At 41.1% G+C, this 22,498-nt stretch overlaps 1 protein-coding gene across 2 annotated transcripts in view; it reads right to left on the bottom strand.

The window, feature by feature from the left end:
* col11a1a (collagen, type XI, alpha 1a) overlaps positions 1 to 22,498 on the bottom strand; it is a gene marked incomplete at its 5' end in the record, with an annotated part of 84,914 nt that overhangs the window by 43,687 nt on the left and 18,729 nt on the right. The window contains 21 exons of one of the 2 annotated variants that reach the window (XM_079260129.1): positions 318 to 362; positions 1,231 to 1,284; positions 2,262 to 2,306; positions 2,849 to 2,902; positions 3,198 to 3,242; positions 3,328 to 3,381; positions 3,456 to 3,500; positions 3,724 to 3,777; positions 5,134 to 5,241; positions 5,963 to 6,016; positions 6,093 to 6,146; positions 6,884 to 6,940; positions 7,472 to 7,555; positions 7,639 to 7,713; positions 8,952 to 9,014; positions 9,096 to 9,137; positions 9,226 to 9,291; positions 10,215 to 10,499; positions 12,839 to 12,937; positions 13,891 to 13,983; positions 18,904 to 19,026. In XM_079260129.1, coding sequence (XP_079116255.1) covers positions 318 to 362; positions 1,231 to 1,284; positions 2,262 to 2,306; positions 2,849 to 2,902; positions 3,198 to 3,242; positions 3,328 to 3,381; positions 3,456 to 3,500; positions 3,724 to 3,777; positions 5,134 to 5,241; positions 5,963 to 6,016; positions 6,093 to 6,146; positions 6,884 to 6,940; positions 7,472 to 7,555; positions 7,639 to 7,713; positions 8,952 to 9,014; positions 9,096 to 9,137; positions 9,226 to 9,291; positions 10,215 to 10,499; positions 12,839 to 12,937; positions 13,891 to 13,983; positions 18,904 to 19,026 — 1,599 coding nt within the window. Of the gene's footprint in view, positions 1 to 317; positions 363 to 1,230; positions 1,285 to 2,261; positions 2,307 to 2,848; positions 2,903 to 3,197; positions 3,243 to 3,327; positions 3,382 to 3,455; positions 3,501 to 3,723; positions 3,778 to 5,133; positions 5,242 to 5,962; positions 6,017 to 6,092; positions 6,147 to 6,883; positions 6,941 to 7,471; positions 7,556 to 7,638; positions 7,714 to 8,951; positions 9,015 to 9,095; positions 9,138 to 9,225; positions 9,292 to 10,214; positions 10,500 to 12,838; positions 12,938 to 13,890; positions 13,984 to 18,885; positions 19,027 to 22,498 lie in introns of both variants that reach the window. The other variant, XM_079260128.1, reaches the window with a different exon arrangement.

The following is a 22,498-nucleotide window of genomic DNA, read 5'->3' on the forward strand; positions in this document are numbered from 1 at the left end:
AAGGATCAGAACAGATTTAATGCGATAAAATCTTTTGAACTCTCCTTTAATATATATAGAAATACTTTGATAACTCCTACTTTGCTTCAAATGAATCAGTTTAGCTAACAGATTAAATATTCGGCTCATCTAATTACAATAAAACTGCATTAATGTTGTTGTTATGTTGCTTAAAAAAAAAAAACCGTTAGCTGTTTTTTTAGGTTTTACATCATCTGGGCTGATTTTCTTTTGGTTCTCCACAGATACTATTAATATGAAAAGTTAAGCTCATAACTTCCTCTCTAAAGACGTCTTGACCACATGAAAGCACCTACTTGTGCTCCTTTCTCTCCAGCTGGACCCTCCTTTCCAGGATGACCCTGTAAAATATGATGAAAAAGCATTCAGACAGAGGTGTGATGGGACAGGTAGATGGCAGCAAACACCTGACTCTTCCTGAGGAGGGCGGGAGACTTGCAGCATCAGGATCTGTGGCTGACAGAGGGTGAGGGGGGGCTGAACTAACAAAACTGTACTGGTTAGGAGGCAACATGAAGACTAAAATTGAACAATGCCATAATTTGCAAGTGTGTTTGGTGTGAGTTGCACACCAATCAGGCAGATTCTTCAACAGAGGAAACCTGCACAGGTTACTGCATGTTCATCTGACATGTCTGCAGTTAAAAAGCACAAACATCTGCAAGCAACTGGAGCATTTCCAGCTACATAAACACATTCCCTGGTATTTAAGTCGCAGGTCCAACTTTTTAACTTTTTAATTAAAATGTACATTCTTCTGATTTCTGGCTGTAAAATAAACAAAAATGCAGATGAATATGGAGAAAGGAGCTTTCTCTCTGATGGGAACACAAACATTGTGTAAAATGCCACAAACACAATTATTCACCCACTCGAAATAAAGGCTGTTATTGATTTAAGGTACAACAACATCTGAAATGCAGCTTCTTTTCAGAGAAATGCTAAAACTAAAACAAAAAAACATTGCTGATTTCAGCAAGACAATGCAAAACACCATCCTGCACGTAAACAGCTTCCAGTACTGAATCTCTCTGCTGAAGAGGTAAATAAATAGCTTTTTTCCCCGTTTTTTTCAGTAAAAGAAAATTAATCTTATATAATTTCCTAATTATTGCATGTTTTTTTTCTTTTCTTTTTAAATTAATAGTTTTGAGTGGATTATTTCCTACTGATGTCATATATAAACATGTGGCTGATGGTCACACTCACAGGAGGCCCATCAGCTCCAGGTAATCCAGGTAACCCCGACCTGCCCTGAGGGCCCTGCGTTGGGTGAAGAAAAACACAAACACTGTCAGATGGTCAGAACTTCTACAGATTATCAACAACCCCCAAAACCAAAGAAGAAGAACACACGTTTCCCCATGAAATTTTAACTTTAAACAAAAGATCAGAAAAGTCAATAATAATAAATAATAAGCAAGAGAAGAAGAAACAAATAGTAGAACAGAAAAGGTGAAATTGTAGAGAAGCAGAAGCAGTAGAAGAAGAAAAAGGAGGTAAAGAAAACAGTAGTAGAAGAAGAAGAAATGAGAAGATCAGAAGTAGTAAAACTTGAATATTGTTTTATAAGATGAGGAAGAAGAGAAATAAAGATTAACAGGAGAATAAGATGTAGATTTGTTAGCAAAATAAAAAGGAGAAGAGGAAAAAACAGTAGTACAAGAGAAAAGGAGAGGAAGTGATGAAGAAGAAGAGGTGAAGAACGAGGAGCCAAAGAAGAAAGATGAGGAGAAGTAGCAAAAGGCAAAAATAGGAGAAGAAGAAATACACAAGAAAAAAGTATTAAAAGAATGAAAAAGAGGATAAAAGGAAATAAGAAAAGTAGAAAGAGATAAAAAAAAATTAGTTACATTGTGAGCAAAAGAAGAAAAGGAGCAGAAGAAATGGTAGTACATGAAAAAAGACTCAAAAAGTAGTAGCAGAAATAGAAGAATTCAAATACGAAGAAAAAGTAGTAGAAGAAGAAAAAGACAGGAGAAGAAGCAGTAATAACGTCCTGAACCTTTCTCATGTAAAATCTGACTAAATTACAGCTGAAAATATTCCCACTAAAACCCAGTTTGTTCCTGTTTCCTGAATCCAAACTTCCTGTCACACAATTCATCCCGACATCCTACATTTCATTCTCCATAAAAACAAAGTCTGATCTTCGCTGCTTCTGTCTTCCTAACGGACAACCAGCTGCTTCTGTTTCCGTCACACCTCAGCATCAGTCCACCGGGGATTAAGCAACGTACCTTCTCTCCAGGTGGTCCGATTGGACCCTGAGGACCAGGCAGACCCTGTGAAAAAACATGCACAGAGATAGAAATCAGTTCGCGTTGCCATGGCAACGGCAGGCACGCTCCATCACACAAACACAAGCTGGATAAACGGAAGAGTTTGTTGGAGCTGTAAATAGCCGAGCTGCTGCAGGAATGTTAAGCCCGCGTGTGTGTGTGTGTGTGTGTGTCAGGCAGACATTAGCATTTAGCTCCTGGAGCTGAAAACACTCCGGCATTTGTTCATGTTAGCTGTGTATGCCTTTCTGATGTGTGTCAGTGTGTCACAGGATCATTTCAGGAATTCCACCGGCATGAAAATAACACCTCCAGACCCCCCCCCCAACACACACACACACACACACACACACACACCGTGTCTTCAGATAAACCCCAGAAATATCCCAAATGATCAACTTTACAACCTTAAAGATCTTTTCTCTGCACATGAAGTTTGTTTTTAACTCGCAGACAGAAAGCAGGAGTTTCTTTGGGTTTTGATTCACCCATCGGACTACATGCCCCCCCCACTGGGTCCTGGGGAGGGAAGCGGATTTGCTCACCTGTGTTCCAGGGATTCCCTGCTGACCAGGTGGGCCCGGTTCTCCTTGTGGGCCCTGAAAAAGATTAAAATAGTCAAATAGTGTCTGGAGGACGAGGAGGAATAATCTTTTTTTCAAGATTCTTAATAAATGATGTGAAAGAAATGTTGATTTTTTCATGAGACGGATCTTTAAGGTGAGCCGGAAACTTCAGGAAGCTGTAAGGACGGAAACGTTGGGATAGTTTGACCTTTAGCTCGTCGCTCCAGGCGTTTTAACCGCCTGAAGGACAAAGTGTGGACAGTCCAGAAGCTCTGCAGCTTCAGGAGCACACATCAGTCCGTTTACTGAGCGGAACACATGCTTGTACCATGTTTCCTTTGGGACCCTGTGGGCCGTCCACTCCAGCGACACCCTGCAGAGGACAGATCAGAGAGGAGTCATCAGCCACAGCGTGTCATTTAACAGGAGGGGGTGGGGGAAAAAGTCACGGTACGCACAGGTGCTCCGGGGGGTCCTGGAGGACCACGAGGTCCCAGCAAGCCTCTGGGGCCCTACAGTGAAAGACAGAGAACTAAATGTCTGAACGTTGTGCTGGATGTTTCTGTCAGGAAGCGACAAGTCTTACGCTCTCTCCTGCTAATCCTCTCGGCCCAATCTCCCCGTCTTCACCCTGAAGACAAAAAGCAAAGAAGAAGAGCGAAATGAGGCTTCCCTTCCCCAACCCCCTGGCCTGAGGGGGTTGGGGAAGGGGCAGGTGAGTGTGGAGGAAAGGTCGTAGTCTCCTCCCAGCTGCAGCTGCTGGAGGGCTGAACTGGTGGGGAGCAGCTCCACTGGACGAGGACGTTGGTGATTTACCTCAGTTTTATTACAATGATAAAGGAGAAGCTGCTTACTCTCTGTCCGTCCTCTCCGGGGGCTCCTTGTGGACCCATCGGTCCTGGCTCCCCCTGAAACATGGAGACAGATGCAGTTTTAGTTTTTAAGCCGATCTGTGTGTTTTCAGCCAGTAACGTGAGATTTTTATGTGGTGAAACACCCTGAAATGTTTCATCTCTGCCCAGCAGGACACCAGTCACTCATTTATTCTGTTTCAGCTTAAACACACGGAAAACAGGAACAGAAATATCTCTTCTGCTTCGGCATCGACTCCCCCTGTCCTATACATTTTTTTTTGTTTTATTTATTTTGAATTGAAATATCATAAACTGCTATGTAAATGAGGCTCCTTTGCATATTATAATTATAAAGTATTATAATTTCGAAGCATGACTAAAGGTACTGAAGGGGACTGAAGCACCGCAGCTTTCCGACATCATTGTCAGCTGCACACACTGTATCTGTTACCAAGTTATACATCTGTTACGACGCCGTTGTGTCGTTTATGTTGAAATAAACTACGTTTGTAATGCAAATGTTTGTTTGAGCAATTACACATGGTATGCGTGCGTAAAAGCTGTTGGTTTCATAATTTTCTGGGACATTTCCTGATACACTGAGCTTCTTTCTCTTTATCTCTCTCTTTTACCCCCCTCCCCCCCCATAACAGTGTTGCATCATTAACATGTATGTCTCCTGTCTCAGCAGGTCTCCCTGGCCGGGAGTAGCAGTTCCTGTTGTCTGTTGTCTTTCTGTCCTCTTCCCCCCACACAGCAGAGGCAGATGGCTGCCTGTCCTGAGCCGGGTTCTGCCGGAGGTTTCCTTCCTGTTAAAAGGGAGTTTTTTCCTTCCCACTGTCGCCAGTGTGCTTGCTCAGGATGGGAGGTTTCCTTATATAGGCTGTTATGAATTGGCCTTCATTATGTGTTCTTCTCTGTCTGTAAAGCGTCTTGAGATGGCATTGCCGTGATTTGACGCTATATAAATAAAGTTGAATTGAATTGAATTGAAATTTATCGGCCTTGTAAATACAGAAGGCAGCTATCCGACTGCTAATGACACCGATGCAAAGTGATTGACACCGTTTGGAGGCGTTTCCAGAGGCATCATCAGCTCTGATTGGACAAACACGTGTCATGCGCCAAAGACAAAGGCTCTGATTAGAACGCCTATTTTGACACAACACTGTATCACCGATGAATGGGCTACAGTGATGATGGAACTACCGTCTGAAAGCCCGGAGTCTCCCGATTAGGAGGGGAAAAAAGTAAGTTTCTATGTTTTATGGTTTGACAGCTATGCTCGATTAAACACAACATGGTCCCTGGCATCGCCGACCATGCCGGCGTCCCCAGAGTGTTAAACACAGATTCCATGTGTGATATCTCACAAGCTTAAAGCCACCCAGCGAGCAACACCGTACTCACCCGGTGTCCCTTTTCACCAGGAAGCCCGGGCAGCCCGTCGAATCCTCGGTCGCCCTTGGCACCTGATTCTCCCGGCATCCCACGGGCGCCATCGGCTCCGGCGCGACCCTGAAATGGTGACAGAGGCTCAGCACAGATCTACATACGTCACAGAAACGCATGTTTAGGAAAACAGCTGGAATACCTGGGAGTTTTCCCGCCTTCCTGTTATTCATACGGGGGATTATTAGTTTATTAATCTGGATTTTCATTGAGTTTTGCCACAACAAAAGCTCATCTCTGCGGAAAGCAGGTGGGTGGGCAAAGCGGTGGACGCTCCACCAATAAACAGAAATGCTTTGTTTTGTTGTTGTTGTTATGGTGATAATTAGGAATATTTATGATAAAAGTGGAGAATCATCAATTTAGTTCTGGTTAGCATTAAAATAAAATTTGTTTTCCTAAATTTTGTCACTAAATCGACTAAATGAAGGTGATTTATGATCAGGATCATATTACTAATTAGCCGGTTGGTGGTTTTATGATTATTAGGATCCAATTAGGTCGAGACGCTTTGCCTTGTCGAGCGGCTCCACCATGACAGTAATTGCTCCCACATCCTTACCCAGTTTTCCAGTTTTGGCATTTTCAGACGGATTATGTGGCCGGCCATTGATCCTCGGATTGGAGGCAGAACTGGCCTTTAAGCGCAAATCAAGCAGTTGTTTGTCGGAGGGAAAATAATCCTCTCAGTGTTTCAGGAGCAGCCGCAAGCGCAAACAAAAACACAACAGCAAGGAAAGAAAAGCTCTCAGGATCAGAGCTGGGGGAGGTCAGTGAGTTCAGTTACCCGTTTCCCAGCTTTGCCAGGTTGTCCTGGAGGCCCCTGGACACCACGGGGACCCTGGAAAGACAACAGTGCCATTCAGAGTCGGGTAGGGTTTAAAACCTGATGTGGGCCTTCCTCGGTTCTTACTCACCGCAGGACCCGGGTCACCGCTCTCCCCCTTCAGTCCACCTGCACCAGGTGGGCCCTGAAGATGAAAAAAAAACCACATTTCTATCCAGAAAATCCATTTTCTTTCACCTTACATTCATTTTACTTTCCCTGAGAATCCAAAGTGAACAGCAGAGGGCGATGTTGAGCTTCATACGTGGTGAATTCGCTCACTTAAAGCAGATTATGTGACATTAGAACCATGAGACGACACTGGTGGCTCTGAAACTAACTGCTTGTCATATATTTATTTCTTTTAAACACACAATAAGGGTCTAAACATCCTCCAAAGAGAGGTTTGAGACATGTAGATCCACTTTCAGCTGAAGGCTGGAGCCTGACGGTGGATCTAAAAGCTACAAAACACCTGACTGAGTGAAAATCTGAGTTTTCACTCATATAAATCAGATCATTACGTTTGGTGCTCAGCCTGAGTAGAGCAGATCTAACAAAGTTATTCCGTCTTTTCTCGGGTCTTTCCTGGAGATAAGTACTGGATCATGTATCAACAAGCCCAAAGAAGAAGAGAGGAGGCAGAGCAGCAACAAATAACCAACAGATTGTGTGTTTGCTGATGTCTGAAACTTATCATTGTCCAAAAACATTAATAATTCAAGCAACAGAAGCAGATGTATCCATAAACTCCAACATTTAAAACTCTGAATTCTTAAAAATATTCTTTTTTCAGTATTTAATTAAATCATAATGAACAAAAGCTTTAACTAACATTTACCAAAAATCTGAGAGGGGGAATCTGTGAAAACAAAGACTCACCACAGGGCCGGATCTTCCAGTCAAGCCCATCGGCCCGGGGGGTCCCCTCATGGCCAGCTGCAGGGGAAACACACACCAGACCAGGATCAGGGAGGAAAGTGGCCACTTCTTTTGCAGAAACACAAACTCAGAAATAATAAACTCACTTTGTAATGTTTGACTAGTTATGCTTCTTCTCTTGTTTTTTCAGCGTTTCTCTGGTTTTTTAGGAGGCATTGATCTAATCTGGAGTTCTACATGAAGTAGAAAGCATGAACGCAACTGATGTACAACACTTTCTTTTCCTTTAAATGCCACCTTTTTACAGAACCATACACACTTCTCCACCTGTTGATGTCTCCCACCAGCAGACTGAGTCCCCCCCCCCCCACCTCCGCTGGAGTATTTTTAACAGTGCCTCCTGTCTGTCCATCTGTTCAAAGCCTCCGTTTTTATGTCGACACTCGGCACGTCTCCTTTTAGCTTTGCAAAGCCGACGAAACACAAGGTAACCCCCGTCCACTCCTCCTCCCTGCGTTTTCCTCTCCAGCTGTGTGTAAAGAGCTGACCGCTGTGGGGGTGGGGAGGCTGAGGGGAGAGTCTACTCACTCGGGCCTGAGAAAGGATGGCCTGTGCTTGGGCTTCTTGGGCCGACACCACCGGGCCTTTCTCGCCATCTCCACCAAAACGGAACTGTTAACACACAGACGAGTCGTATGGGTTCATCATAACCATAAGAACGACATGATCAATAAGAGGGGAGGGAATTAACTCACAGGCAGCATCAGCATGGTACCAGGGGGTCCAGGTAAACCATCAGCACCAGGTAGACCAGGGCGACCAGGTGGACCCTGAGGTGAAGAAGGAAAATGATCAGATTTATAAGATTAACAGCAGTAATGAGACAATTTGAGACAATAGGATTCACTGTTTCCTCTCAAACTCGTCTCGTCTGCCCTTTAACCTGAAGAATTTCATATCTGAAAGTTTCTGAAGGTGCGAGAACAAAGAGCCGGCTGCAGACAAAAGGACATGAATCACAAACATCTGGACCCAAAATCAGAGCAGATGCTTCTGGTGTTCGATCGTATGTTAGTATCCATCACAGAAAAGGAAGCCACACACACACACACACACACACAGAGCTGTAAATGCTGGAGGTGGGATGTTTATTTGCCAGCTTTTCTCCATCCGAGCAATCTGAAACAAACCCCGCCTTTTGGTAAACCACACTGTTACATAAATCAACATCCTTCATCACCGAGGATGTGTTTGTGTTTGTGTGTGTGTTTGTGTGTGTGTCTGTCTGCGCGTCTTTGTGGTTAAACAGCAAAACATTTAATAAAACCAACAAAATCCATGTAACCATGAAGAGTTTGACAATTATGATTGACATCTGTGTAACCAGAAAAGTCTATTTGACCTTTCTGGTTACACAGATGTGACCTTATTGTGGATAAATGAAAATGGCACAAACGAAAAAAAAAATCTGGCTTGCCTAAAAAAAAAAAAAAACAAGCAAAGCTTTCAGGGTGGATATTTTGATATGATGTTGCTGTTGCTCGAAAATGCTATCAAATCATAGTACAACATGCAAATATCATCTCTGCAAAGGCAAACTCTGATAAAGCAAACAAGAATAAATTGAAAGAAGTTTCAGTGCAGACAAAATTGCCATTTTGGTACATTTTGGCACCAGATATTCTGAAAGTAGTTGGGGGACCTCAGGGTTTGTCAGGGTTTAAGGTTAAGGAAAATATTTATTTCTAATAAATATCTGGAATAAACAAACTCTAATGTAGAAAAGATAGATAGATAGATAGATAGATAGATAGATAGATGATCGATCAATAGATAAACTTTTTTATTGAATTAAATATTATGGTTTACCTAAAACAAATAAGCTGGTTTTAGGTCATTGGGGTTCTTTCATGTGGACATTTTTTCTATTCATTTCTGGTTACAAAATAATGTAAACTTTTTCTCCAAGCACAAGTTTCTATTCACAACATCCAAACATCACTGAAACACTGACTTTCCATCGTGAACCCAAATTTTAGGTGCTTTGAGGATTTTTGCTTCAACTCACTCTGTCACCTGGATCTCCAGCAGTGCCTGGGGGTCCTTGTAGGCCTGAAGGTCCCGGAAGACCCTATAAATGCACCCACAAACAAAGTGAGGGGGCATCAGTGTAGCTGCTGATTCAAACATGACTTTTTAACTGAATACTCACAGCTGGGCCAGGTGGTCCCGGTGGTCCTTCGATAAGCATGCCCTTAAAGAAACACACGTAACCATCAGGAAGTGAAGCAACAGCAAAACCTTTGCTTGGAGTTATTTAACATGGCCAATTTCGAGCTTACGGGTTCAATCACGGCTGGCTCGCCCTTCTCGCCCTTCTGACCGAAGGCTGCTTCAGCACCGGCGACCTGCAGTTACCAAGCAACAGAGGAGGTGGCGCTCTTTACACAGTAGCTACACTCCACAGCTGAAAACAGCACAAACTGACGAGCCAATGAATGCTTTGATAGATTTTAGTTACAGCAAAGACTACGAGTGAATGATGGAAAACACAAAGTCAGATGACTATATTGATCGAAACAGAGGGAAGGTTAGTCACAATGAGCAAGAACGGCTCGCTAAAGCTACATGCTTGAAATGGAACAATGCTGCCATTGCATTGCCATTGAGCAGTGTGGCCAGTGGTATCAATGCAATTATTCTCAAACTGTGTGCAAAATGAGAAGAAAGACCAGAATCTGAAGCCTGCTTTTTCATTGGTTATAAAGGACTTAAAGCTTTGTAGAGGTGAGATGGAAAGGCCTAGGAGATAGCGTCTGTGTTGATCAATGAGTTGACTAAATATGTGCACAGTACCTAAAGGTGCAAAACATCTTATCAACTTGCATCTTATTCACAAATGTGTGTGTTTTGTGCAGCCTTCTCCTTTTGATTTATTGGTGTAGTGTAGACAAAGGAAGGTACATGTCTCAGACAGGCTGCTTGTTAAAATAGCAGAGAGGAAGGAGGGATTGTATCTAACTGCTGAGTGATGAGTGGGTGGGGAGGAGCAGTAAGGTGGGTATTTTGGGTATTTATCTATGGGCGTGGTGAGGCAGGTGTAGGTTGGACCAAGTGGGAGTGAATATTTCTATAATGTGAGACAACACACACATGCATTGTCCCAAAGCAGCAACAAATGCATCTGCTAGTTCCACACTTAACCCAACAATGACACACTTTCCATGCCAAGCTAGCTGAAAGACATGCACTTGGAGACGCAATGAGCCCCTAACATGTGCAGCTCATGCACATACACGCCTCCATCACCAGGTCCGGGCGTGATACTTACGATACTCTGAGAAACGTCTGTTTCCGCAGCAACCCCAGGCCCAACCTCATCATCATAGCTTGTTGGTTCTTTGGATGGGGCCGTTCCATACTCATCGTACGCCCCATAATCATATAACTTGCTGTCAACCCCGCCCAAGTCATACTCCTTTAGGTCATATTCCTTAAGGTCATATGCATCCGCACCGGTGTCCAAGTTGTCCACCGCTTTCGGGACAGCGGCGGGATCCGGAGCAACGGGAGCAGCCTCTGTGACGAACTCACCGACAAAATCCTCCTCCACAGCCTCAACGTGTTACCCAATCCAACGAGGGAGGAAGTAATGGTGAGCAACCAAGGAAATGAATATGTTAGTTAAGCAGCAGAGGTAAATAATTACTTTGATGTTATTGAAGCAAACAGCAAATGCATTGAGAACGATCCAGTAACAGTGGAAACATCTTATTTATTTCATTTGGAAACCAGAAGCTTCAAACACTGTTTGGCTGATAGAAACAGAAGAGATCTAAAGAGAGTAAACGCATCCAAATAAATAAAGTGTTATTGTCATGTTATATGTGAGCCTTCTTTTCTTACTCATCGTGCAAATATGTGTTGAAAGAGAGAGAAAAGAAAGGCTCAGAAAACTCATCTACAGATTGTAGTAGTTGTGCATCAAGGCAAAGAACGTCAGGATTTTATGTTCGGCAAATCTTTTTGATGAGTTTGCTCTGAGAGCCGATGAGTTTGCCTGATCCGTTCTGTTCCTGGCACAGCTACGACAACCACAATCACTTGGCACTACATTTCTCTCACCAAGGATTCGCCCTCAGAGCACGACGAAGATGATGCAATTACACAGCTGTGGTTGGCAACACTTTGTATTACCTAATTATTCATCTGAAAAAGCTTGTATAATCACATCTTTTGTGTCAATCGCGGTAGATAAGGAATGATCATATAGTAATAAGCTGAGAGAAGATTTTAGTCTTACTGATCATAGCTCTTGTTATGATCAGCAAACAAGCTTGGTTTGTGATGGACAATGAGACATTTTACAGATTATCTGATCTGTCTTTGTCTTTCAGGAGCTCTGGATGAGACAGATTCACTCTTTTAACCCCTGTGTTAAGCTCAGATCTATATAAAAGGGTTTTTGTGATTCTCCGACAGTGAGAGGGTTTTGATTGGCCTGAAACACTGACACAGGCTAATATAAAGCTGGAAAGGGAAGCATCCTGATCCCTCCATGAATCCCCGTTGTACGTTTTGGTAGTTAAGCTAACAAAGTAGTTCTCAAACGCTTTGAGAACTACTACGCCAAGATAACACACACTGGTGTTCGTGACCCCCGTCCCCATAGAAGACTAAGTGGTTAATTGTGTGGTATACCAGATGGGTCATCCGGCATCCATCTTCTAAACATAAGGCTGGAAAACTGTCAGAATCGTCATGAATAAGGATGATTTTTGGTGAATTTGGTTCACCTACATGCCTAAAATCAGCTTCTCTGGTGGAGATAATGGTAAATTCAGACTTTTATTCTGGTATGTGCGCTAACTTTTATGCATCAATTTGTCAAACAACTAGGGTCCTAATTTGACAGATTTACCTGTAGGCTCACCTGAAAGCCCCCTGAAATAATCTTGTATAAAAATTCAAATCAAGAATTTGCCAAAAGCAGTGCTGAGAACCAACAGCATTGCATCCTCTACTAATACTCTGCATCAGAGATTACAAACTTTGTGAGCTACGACTCCCAGCATAACATGGATTGGTGTTCATGACCCCCACCCCCAAGCATCACTTTCTAAAGGTTTTCTAACAGTCATATCTTGGATGTGTGCTCAAACAGGTGAGTCTAAGATATTTCCCTTTGTGACCTCACCAAAATAATGAGTTCCCCTGGTAGTGGATCCTGCCATTGACCCACCCACTCAGCTTGCTGGGCCTGTCCTCAAAATGACTGAGTCGGTTCCAGCAAAAGCTGCACACTGCATCCTCTCCCAGAGAGGGGAGTAGAGTGGGTGTTAACTGGGTGGGGAGTGGGCGTGGACAGGCACCGCCCATCATCATGTCAAAGCACAAAAACAGTTGCAATGGAGCTGCTTTTGGAACGACTGAAATTAAGTAAGAATTTGTGGTAAAACACTTTGAAAACAATGTTGTTGGACCTCTGAGACCAAGATAAAATTGCTTAACTAAAGTATGATATGGGACCTTTAATTGTGTGATGTAGCTGATAATACCAAATTCAGTTTTTTAATGACAAGCTAACCTATGTCCTTGTGTTTTAAAAAATAAAGGTGATGGTTATGCAGATTTTAGTGTTTTAATTTTGACAACGCTGGTAAAAATCCCCAAATTGTTTGATTAAATGTAGGCTAAATATTTATTACAATTATCTGGGGACTCTCCTATCTCGTGACCCCCAGTTTGAGAACAACTGCTCTGTCAGACAATGTCCCATGTCCATCAGTTCTCCTACAAATCAGAGTTAAACTAAGTTGAAAAAAAAACACAAAGATGAACATTTGTGTCTTTTTCATTTCATACCGGGAACTTCCTTTGGTTAACTCTTCCTGAGCCACATTTCCCAAAGCACCAAACTTTTCAAAGTTAAAAAGAAGAAACAGAGAATATTACCTGTTGGGGTCCACTGGTGGCAAATGGGGACTGAGTCTGATAATCGTCTACAGTTCCGTAGTCAATGTCTGTATTGTAATCTCCCTCTACATTGTTTAGCTGAGTCATGTTGAAAAAAGGAAAGAAGAATCAGGGTTAACAGAGAGGCTCAAACCATAGCTTGTCTATATGCTAGTGGTCGTCTCAAGCTAGCTACAGACTCTGCTACATCTACGCAGAGGAGGTTAGGGAGCTCTACGTCCGTCATCAGAGATTTTCCCTTCAGGAAGATCTTGATGGGATATTTTTTCTCTGTTTTTTGTTCTCTAGATGAACGTTTACCCTAAAATTGCCCCTGGGTCGTGCCGGCGCTGTGGCCTGGTAGCCAGGCATCTTCTTCTTAGCGGTATACTTTTTAGCTGGTGATTTTTTGGCAGCCCAGAACTTTAAGGGCTTGGCCTTAGTTTTACTGAGGGACTTTGTGGTCCTCTTCTTTTTCATGGTGACACTACGTTTCTTTCTCTGGAAGAGGGGACGGCGACAGAGAACACCAAGACAAACAGTGATTTACAAGCGCACAACCCAACCGGTGTACAGACTCATTTCCAGCACAACCATCAGACCTCCACTCAGCTCCACGCCAGCCCCCACTCAGCATTACGAGCCTTTCCAGCCGCCATCTGTCTGAATGGACTACATACAGACTTTTTGTTCGGAGCAGGGGATAGTTGTGCGGAAAAGAGGCTGTACAACAATCGAGGACTGCGCCATTCGTGTGATACACAGTCTGGCATTTTTTCACACAAACACACAAAAACACACATAAAGCTGATGACATAATCATAGAATGCAGCAGACTCATAAAACAGACACAAGGAGGACTGGCACACTGCGCACGTGCTGACATGCACGCTCAGATTTCTACCACCAGCTTCATACAGGCAGGTGACCAGCCAGGTGTGGTGGGGCGATGCAGTTTACTGAGCGTGCATGAAAACACAGCACAGAGAAAAACACACAAAACAGACGGGAAAGACACGAAACATCATCCCTTTTTCCCTTTTTTCATTTACCTGCGGTTCATAATAGTCACCGGTTGGGGTGATGTCTGTCGTTCCTTCAGAGTAATCATAGAACTGAGAGTAATCTAAGTACTCAGGAGTGTACTGGAGAGAGTTGAGACAGAGGAGAGAAAGTTGGGAGGTTTCAGTGTTAGAAGCATCCAGGATGCAGAGTGATGTTGCAGGAAGATGATACACAAAGCGTATCATCTCAAACATGCTTCATATTCAAACTCCAAATTATTTCTTTGTTCGAGGCACAAAAAGGATCCGACACAAGAAAGCAGATAAAGATGTCAGGAAGGTTTTATCTGCATTTCTTGTGACAGAACTGATGAAATAATCAGCGCAGATGCATGAAACATGTTTATAGTTTAAATGATAAAAAAGCAGCATTGCAAATCTGATTTTATTTATTAAGCTAGTTAATCGTTCATTTAGGATTTTAAATTGGTTTGACATAAACTGATTGATTTTATTATTTATTTATTTGTATTTTTATTTATTTTTTCATTTATATAAACCTTTTTCTATCTGTTGAGTTGGGTTGTTGCAGGTTTTTCTTTTATTTTATTTTATTTCACATGTCGTTTCTTATGTATTCATTAGTTTGTATTTTTGTATGATTATATTTATGTTGTGACATTATTTATTTTTATTTATTCATTAACTGTTTATTGTGTTGTTGTTGTTTTTTTTTCACATCATTTGTTTTTTACTTAATTGGTTGATACATTTTTTTCATTTATCTATATATTTATTTGTGTTCTTATTATTTCTTCATTAATTTATTGTTGTTTTTTTTTTATTTATTCAGATTATTTTTATTTTTTTACAAGTGTATTGATTAATTAGTTTGGTTTTTTTTTTTTGCTTTTTCAGAAGAATATATTTATTATTCATTTATTTATTCACTCAATATTTAGTTCAGTATTAGTTTGGAACTCAGTTTTGTAAAGATTTATCTAAAATTGATCTGACTGGTGAACTTCGAGCTCTCGTTCTGTATTTCCTTTTGCTTGTTTTTATATTTTTGGTGGGTAAACTGTTGTTTTATATTTAATTAATTTATTTAGGTCTTTTTATGTAAATATCTTTGTTTCTCGCTGTAAAACAAATCAATATTATGTGTCTTAATGAACCAACCTGAACCTGAATGTACACTGAAATGAAATCATGCAATATTGTTTATCAGATGAATGCTTTTAAATATGCAAACTATTTATGTTTAACAATTCTGATTACTAATGATGAAAATAAATAGTCATCATTAGGTTGAATTGCTTGAAATTCTGATGATGGTCTTACTGTGATCAAACCAGTAAACAAATGCTAAAACTTGCCATGTGCGTCTTAAACTACAAACACATGGACGGACGCCGTGTTTTAAAAAGCTCATAAAACAGAGAAAAACAACAGAGAGCTCGAACACCAAATCACCAGCTGCGTTCATATCGTCATGGAACTTTCTCACTGAAAGCACGAAAATTACAGACTTCTGGGTTCAACTGGAATACAGAAGTCGGCTGCAGAGAGAAATCTGTCTGAAAGCTTTGTCAGACGTCCGAACGTGGCTGCGAACATGAATGCACACATGTTTAAATGCACCAAAAACTGTACGGATTGTTTGTCCTCAACCTACGTCAAGACTTTCGGGTTAAAAAGCTGTAATGCTGCATCCTTACACAGGAAATTACTCTACAAGCTGCTTCAATTGTAAATTGAGGTTTTTGGTACGCTGTGCGTCGGCAGCTGCTCGCCACTGGACTGAGTTTCCCCCAGGTGATGTGTACACATTTACCATCCCTGCTCCAATCACAGACGTTACAGCAGATGGAAAGCACCTGCTATGTCATGAGTCATTGGTCTGTGGTTAAATGTCCATCATGGAAACAACTGAATCAGAACCAGTGTTGTTGCGAGCAGCTTCCACTGGTTTACTGGGTTAAATCTACAGTTTATGTAGCTGTTATTTGCACTGTTATATTATGCAAAAGAGTTTATGTTGCTACAGAGACAAAAGCACTTACCTGATGACTAAAATGAACTTCCAGGTGTCTCATAAAGCACATGTTTAAAACATTAAATATCCAGCTCCAAACTGAGGTGAAATGGCAACACAGAGAAAAGTTGAACTCTTTGATTCTTCCTCACAGCGAACTGCTTGTATTCAGACGTCACATCCGTCTCATTAGTTCTATGTGACATGAAGTGGAAGTTATCTCAGATCACTGTAGACCAGACTGGAGAATGCCTTACATTTGTTTTGGTTTTAGCCGTTTCAGTCATTCACATTACGAGACTGATTGAGGCTACTTCAGGGTTCCTGGTGAAATCATCAAAAGGAGGAGAGACAAAAAATTCCGACAAAGTGTTTGTGAACCTTTTGTTGGGGTTAAAGGTCAGCATTTGCACTTAGTTTGTACTTAAGGTTTGTAAACCATTTTCCTTCAGTTAGCTAGCTAGTTAGCTAGATTAAAACTTCCAGGATGATAAAAGCCATATCGGCTTTCTTATCTGTGTCCATGTTTGCACCACAACATTTCCATGCAAAACTTGTGGCTTTGTGTATTTAAAAGAAATTAATCTACACTAAAGCAACTAACAAAAAAAGGACCAGAAACGATGTAGTGCACACGCCAGGCCTCTAGTGGACAGTGAGACTTTGTAACGACACACAGGTGTTGTAGATGCAGAAACCGGTTTTGCTTCAACGGACCGAATAAATTTATGGTCAGCGTTTGTCGTTTTGCTTTTCGTAGGTGTTGCAGGGTCTGAGAGTACAAGTTCAATATTCATTCATTCATTCATTTTCCGAACCGCTTATTCCAATTCAGGGTCGCGGGGAAGCTGGAGCCTATCCCAGCTGGCTTTGGGCGACAGGCAGGGTACACCCTGGACAGCTCGCCAGTCCATCGCAGGGCCACACACAGAGAGACAAACAACCACACTCACACTCACACTCACTCCTAGGGGCAATTTAGAGTGACCAATTAACCTATCATGCATGTCTTTGGATGGTGGGAGGAAGCCGGAGTACCCGGAGAGAACCCACGCATACACGGGGAGAACATGCAAACTCCACACAGAAAGGCCACTGACCAAACCAGCCAAGGATCAAACCAGCGACCTTCTTGCTGTGAGGCCACAGTGCTAACCACTGCGCCACCGTGCAGCCACAAGTTCAACATGTGCTGCCAAAAGATTCCAGTTCCAGTTTACATGGACAGAACCTGCTTGCAACAAAATTTAACTCGTCAATTTTTTTTAGGTATTTTTCACACAAAACTCTGTAACTGTGTAAAGAAATGGGCAGAAGACGTCTCCAATTTACTGTTTCAGCATTGTGGTGTAAACAGGTGTAAACCTTCCTCATCAAAATTACAGCTGCTAGGCAACGAGTCAGCACCAACATTTGAGCTGAGCTACGTTTAATTTTAGCTAAAACTTTAGCTTCATCCACCAGGATGTCTTATTGTATGCTGCACAAGATGCAAGAACTTTATTCTTGTTTTCGAGGCCACAAGAACAAGAGGTATAGTTTGTTTTAGTCGGGTCAATTCAATATCTAATGAGAAACGTTGTCCATCGCAGGGCAGCGCCGTGCACGCTCTGGTATCTACATTTTCGTACTTTCTCGCCAACATTAGCAGGCAACTTTTCAGAAAATTGCAGAAGTGCTTGTTTTCCGAATTTACCACGCCCACCTCAAAATGTCCAGCCAGTCACATAATACCACTCTGAGCCCTGCGAGAAGAACGCTTTGCTCAGCTAATGCGTCAAGAACACGCCAGTAGATGCCCCGACCACATCCACAAGAAGAAAATGACCTAATTTTGTTCTCACAGCTACGAGAACGCTTCCCTCAGCGCACATAACAGGCTTTAGCAATTGCTCTGGTGGAGACGACATAGATATGGCAGCTACCAACAGTCAGTCTGTCTGCATGAAGCAAAGATACCAACACACTGTAATGTGTACCTATAAAAGCAGAAGCAATTCAGGATTTGTCATTCAGGGTATTAATCCTAACTGCTTTTTACATTTACTATATGCTTGTTTCAAATCAAATCAAAGATACTTTATTTATCCCCGAGGGGAAATTCAAGGTTCAAGTCAGCTCGTCCATGGTTAGACATGCAGACATTTACATTTGACAAGTTTACAGGACGAAACTGATACTTAGACCCTGGAGCCAGTTTTTACCAGCGCTGCCTTATAAATAAGGAAAAGATGACAAGGAAGGATGGATGGGTGTTGAAAAAAAAGAAGTATCTCTACACTTCACCTAAAAGGGAAAGGATGAAGATGCAACAAACTGGCTCCAGGTATCAGAATCAATTGATTGGGCATTTCTTCAGTTCAAGGCCTATATCTAAAGACGCATTCTGAAACTTTTTTACCTTAAAACTCTGTGTCCTGGACTTGTTCGATGAAATAGTGACATCTATTGTGCGTTTCTAGAGCTGCTGCTGCCCAGCAGCATCCCGAGGCTGAGAAACCGACACTATACTACTTTTACATCCAGGAAGTAACGTTTTGCTTCACTTCGCGGTATAATCAGGAACTGGCTGATTTGAACATGCAACATTGATGATTCAGCAAAGAAAAACAAGAAGATTAAAAAAGAGAAAGAGACAAAACAAGAGTCATCATAAAATCTTCTTTTGCTGGCTGGAGACAGCCAACAGGTCAGGTGCTGAATTAGCCGTCGATAGGGGGCGCGTGACGGGAAAAGTTTAGTAGTGTGTCTTTAACTTACAGAGAACTACATAATCCTAGCTTTTTTCTTTCAATATCTAGTAAGTGAACTTCCATATAAACACTGAAACCACTTAAATAACATCTTTTATCTTCCTTACGCAGCATAAATGCTTCTGTTTTGTTTGCTGGAGGTTTTTTTTTTTAATCCTGCAAGAGTTATGAGACTGAATACAAGCAGTTCAATGGAGGGTAGAATTGAAGTTGATGGGGGCCTCAGTTGGTGCTGTGTGGAACCTCCCCCACCCTCCCTTGTTGGCTGACCTCCTCTGGCTCCTGAGCCTGCAGAGAATAGCTGTGGGGGGTGTCACAGTCTGGGCTGTAATGTTCACAGTAGTCGTATGCTGCTTTGGGATCATCAACGATCAGAAGCTGCTGGATGTCACCCTGCGGAAAACAGACAAGCAACAACCTTTTACAGATCATATTTACATAGATGAATTTCTCTTACATGGAATCTTCAACACAGTTTAATACATTTTAATAAATAATAGAGTTACCATCATAAATCAACATTTTGACTTTTCAGTACTTGCATTCATTTTCCAGCTACCAACGGCTCCCCAAGCCGATGAAACCAGATCATTATCAGCCAACAAGACAAGGCAGCACATGCCTTATCTTGTTCACTCTCCCACCCACAAACACACACACACACTCACAGGTTAAAGTAGCATAAATTACAGATGGGATATTTTAGTTTCCACTATTTTATGTTGTCTGGCAGACTCCACCATCCTTGTATGATTAAACAGTTTGACAGAAAAACCACATTTACACAAAGCCGTGAGGAAACTAGGCCGAGACAGCAAAATGGCTGTTATCAGTACGACTGGGTTAACCTCAGGAAATCAAATAAACATGGGCCATCAACACACAATCAGCAACACCTGCATGGCGGTGACAGATGTGATGGGCAACATGTCAGCTTCAGGTCTACTGGTGAGATCTGATTGTGTGATGGGAAAGCTGATATTTTATTTTAAAGGCCGTCTTGCCATGAAAAATCCCACGTTTCCATACAGATGTAGAGTTAGCTAAAAGGTTTCTGAACCAATCATCTTCCTCAAAATATCTCCTTGGCTGAATATGTTTATGCCAACATCTGCCTGTCAAACATGAAATATTACTGCACTAAACTGCACATTTCAGCAGTAAAAATTACAGTTTTAAGGCTGTAGTTACACAAATGTTCTCTAACAGCGCCTGCTGAAAACTACGGAAGCCACGAACTGCCACAATTGAGCATTTTTTAACACTATCTTTTTTAGATAATGTCATCATTTTTCTTGTGATCTTGAAAGAACGCTTTTATAATTTTCAAAGCTCTGATTGTTAAACTTTAGTAAAGACAAATGAATTAAATCAAATAAAAACTTTATTTATACAGCACTTTCACATACCACGAGGTACCCAAAGTGCTGTACAGGTAAAATAAAATAAATCAACATTAGCATTAAAAAAAAATTAAAAAAAAAAAAAAATGTTGGAAGACAATTAAAGAGTTAAAAAGAAAAAAGACAGAAAGACCTAGTGGTCATGCTCTCTGGTGTTAACATAAAAACATAAAGACTGAATTTTTAAAAGAGACTTAAAACCACTGAGAGTCCTAGATGACCTCACAAAAGAGGAAGACCAGAGTTTGGGGGCTGCTGTAGAAAAGGCTCTGTCTCCACAAGTCATGAGTCAAGTCCTGTGGACAATTAGAAGCATCTGGTCCTCCAATCTAAGAGCTGCAGTAGCTCAGAAAGGCGAAGGTCCCAGACCATTTAAACATTTAAATGCCAGAAATAAAAATTTAAAAACTATTCTAAAAGAGACAGGGAGCCAGTGAAGAGAACGAAGTTCAGGGGTTATGTGCTCACACCGTGTTTTCCCCATTAACAGGCGGGCAGATGAGTTCTGGACAAGCTGTAGACAGCGGAGGAGCGACTGGTCAAACCCAGGAAGCTAGCAGAAGAAGAGCTACTTCACCCTCAGTGTCACATCTGCTTACAGAAGGATGCTTCTGTGCATGCTCAGCATTCATGTCATGCATATGTCAGTCAGTTGTCAGACAGCTTGCAGATTCCTACCCAAGCAGAACAAATGGAGCAGTACCACAGAAAATCACATGGGGCAGTGTTGTACAGTTTAGCTTACATGCAACCAGAGAAAGGAACAAAGAACAAGAGGATGCACAAATGTATTTAATGACCATGTATCGTTTCTGTTGTCTTTTTCTTGGAATGTTCTTTTTTATGATCTCCACCATCACCATGTTTGCTACTGCTTCGGTAACTGATTTCTGATCTCGGAAGTGAACTCTGCACTGCCCTCCACTGGATGTATTGCCAAACAAATACGTCAAAATAAAACATGTTTAGGAGTTTATTTGGAATGATTTACGTGTGTAAAAGGAACAAAAGTAAGCTCCAACACCTGCTAGTCTCAACTCACTGTTATAGATTCCTAGTAGCTGATAATAAATTACGTGTTGACCTCTGATTTTAAAGTTTACCCTGATCAGACATGAAATTGGAAAAAACAAAACAAACAAAAGAACAAAGAAGCAATTAATATAAAAACAAAGTATCAAAATAACATGCATATGGCATGCAAATATCTTGCAAATAATGGCATCAAAAATAAATTATTGTGGGAACGGTTGCTCTTTATTTACAGTGAAAACAGGAAATACCAAATCAGGTAAACGGAAAATATACCATAGTTATAGCTCACTATCCACGCTCATGAAAATCATCCACTTCAAAATAAAATTTAGTCATTTTTACCCACTAAATTACAACAATTTTAAAAGTATGTTGGTGTGTTTCAAGTTACATATGAAAGACTTTAACATCAAGTGAGTATACTTAAATTTCCCCAGTTTATCATGTGATGAACTCAAGTATCCAACTGCAATAAACTCTCTTTGGTTTTTTATTAATTTGTGCATCTCCTAACTGGCTAGGACAGACAAAAACCTCTCAACCTGACCGTATCCTCAACTCACACACAAAAATGTTCTCTGAACTATGAGGATTATGCTTGCTTACTTTATTAATTTATTTATTCATCTATTCAATAATCTATTTTTGATGTGAGAGCTGAGTGAGGTCAACATGGAGTCTCTGGTAGAATCAAGTCCCTTTCATGAATTTAAGTTTCAATCTGTAAGTGATGGAAGAAATTTTCAGAGAATTCGGGAGAGAAAAGTGCAAATGTATTTTATGATTACCATACAAAAGACCATGACAGACCATTAATACCATTTTTATCATTATTACATGTCACGCTGATATTTATTGTTTCAGATGACGGGTTAGTAATCTCAAACTGACAAAAATACATAGTTTTTTTTCTATAAAGAAAAAAGGAATAAATTAAGTTAAAAAAAAAGTTCTAATGTGGTAAAAAAAAAAACAATAAGATGGCGGAGCTTCTGTAGAACGGCATGTTTGTTGTTTTTTATTTACTTGTTTGTTTGTCAGGGACATAGCACACCAAACAAAGAACACTTCTGTAAATATGCCAGATTAAACAAAACGACTCGTTTGCATCTGTTTTTCCTGATGAGGTCTGGAAAAAAAAAGAGTTCCCTGCAATAAGAACAAAAAACATAGTTCTGTAGCAAACTGTCTGCTTAAGTAAACCCAATAAGCTGTGATGCAATTATCAATCATCCCAAAATTATAATAAAATTAAATCAAAATGATCATGTTTCATGTGCACTGTAGCCATAAGAGAAGTACTGCACTGACATATTAATGAATTTGTTTAAACAATTTCACCGTCCAAGGCCACAAATTATTCATTTTTCTATCAATTTCACAAGAAAGGCTAAAGAAGTCATGCATGGGAATTTATGGCCAAATTA

The sequence above is a fragment of the Telmatherina bonti genome (assembly GCF_933228915.1).
Source record: "Telmatherina bonti genome assembly, chromosome: 20".
NCBI lineage: Eukaryota > Metazoa > Chordata > Actinopteri > Atheriniformes > Telmatherinidae > Telmatherina > Telmatherina bonti.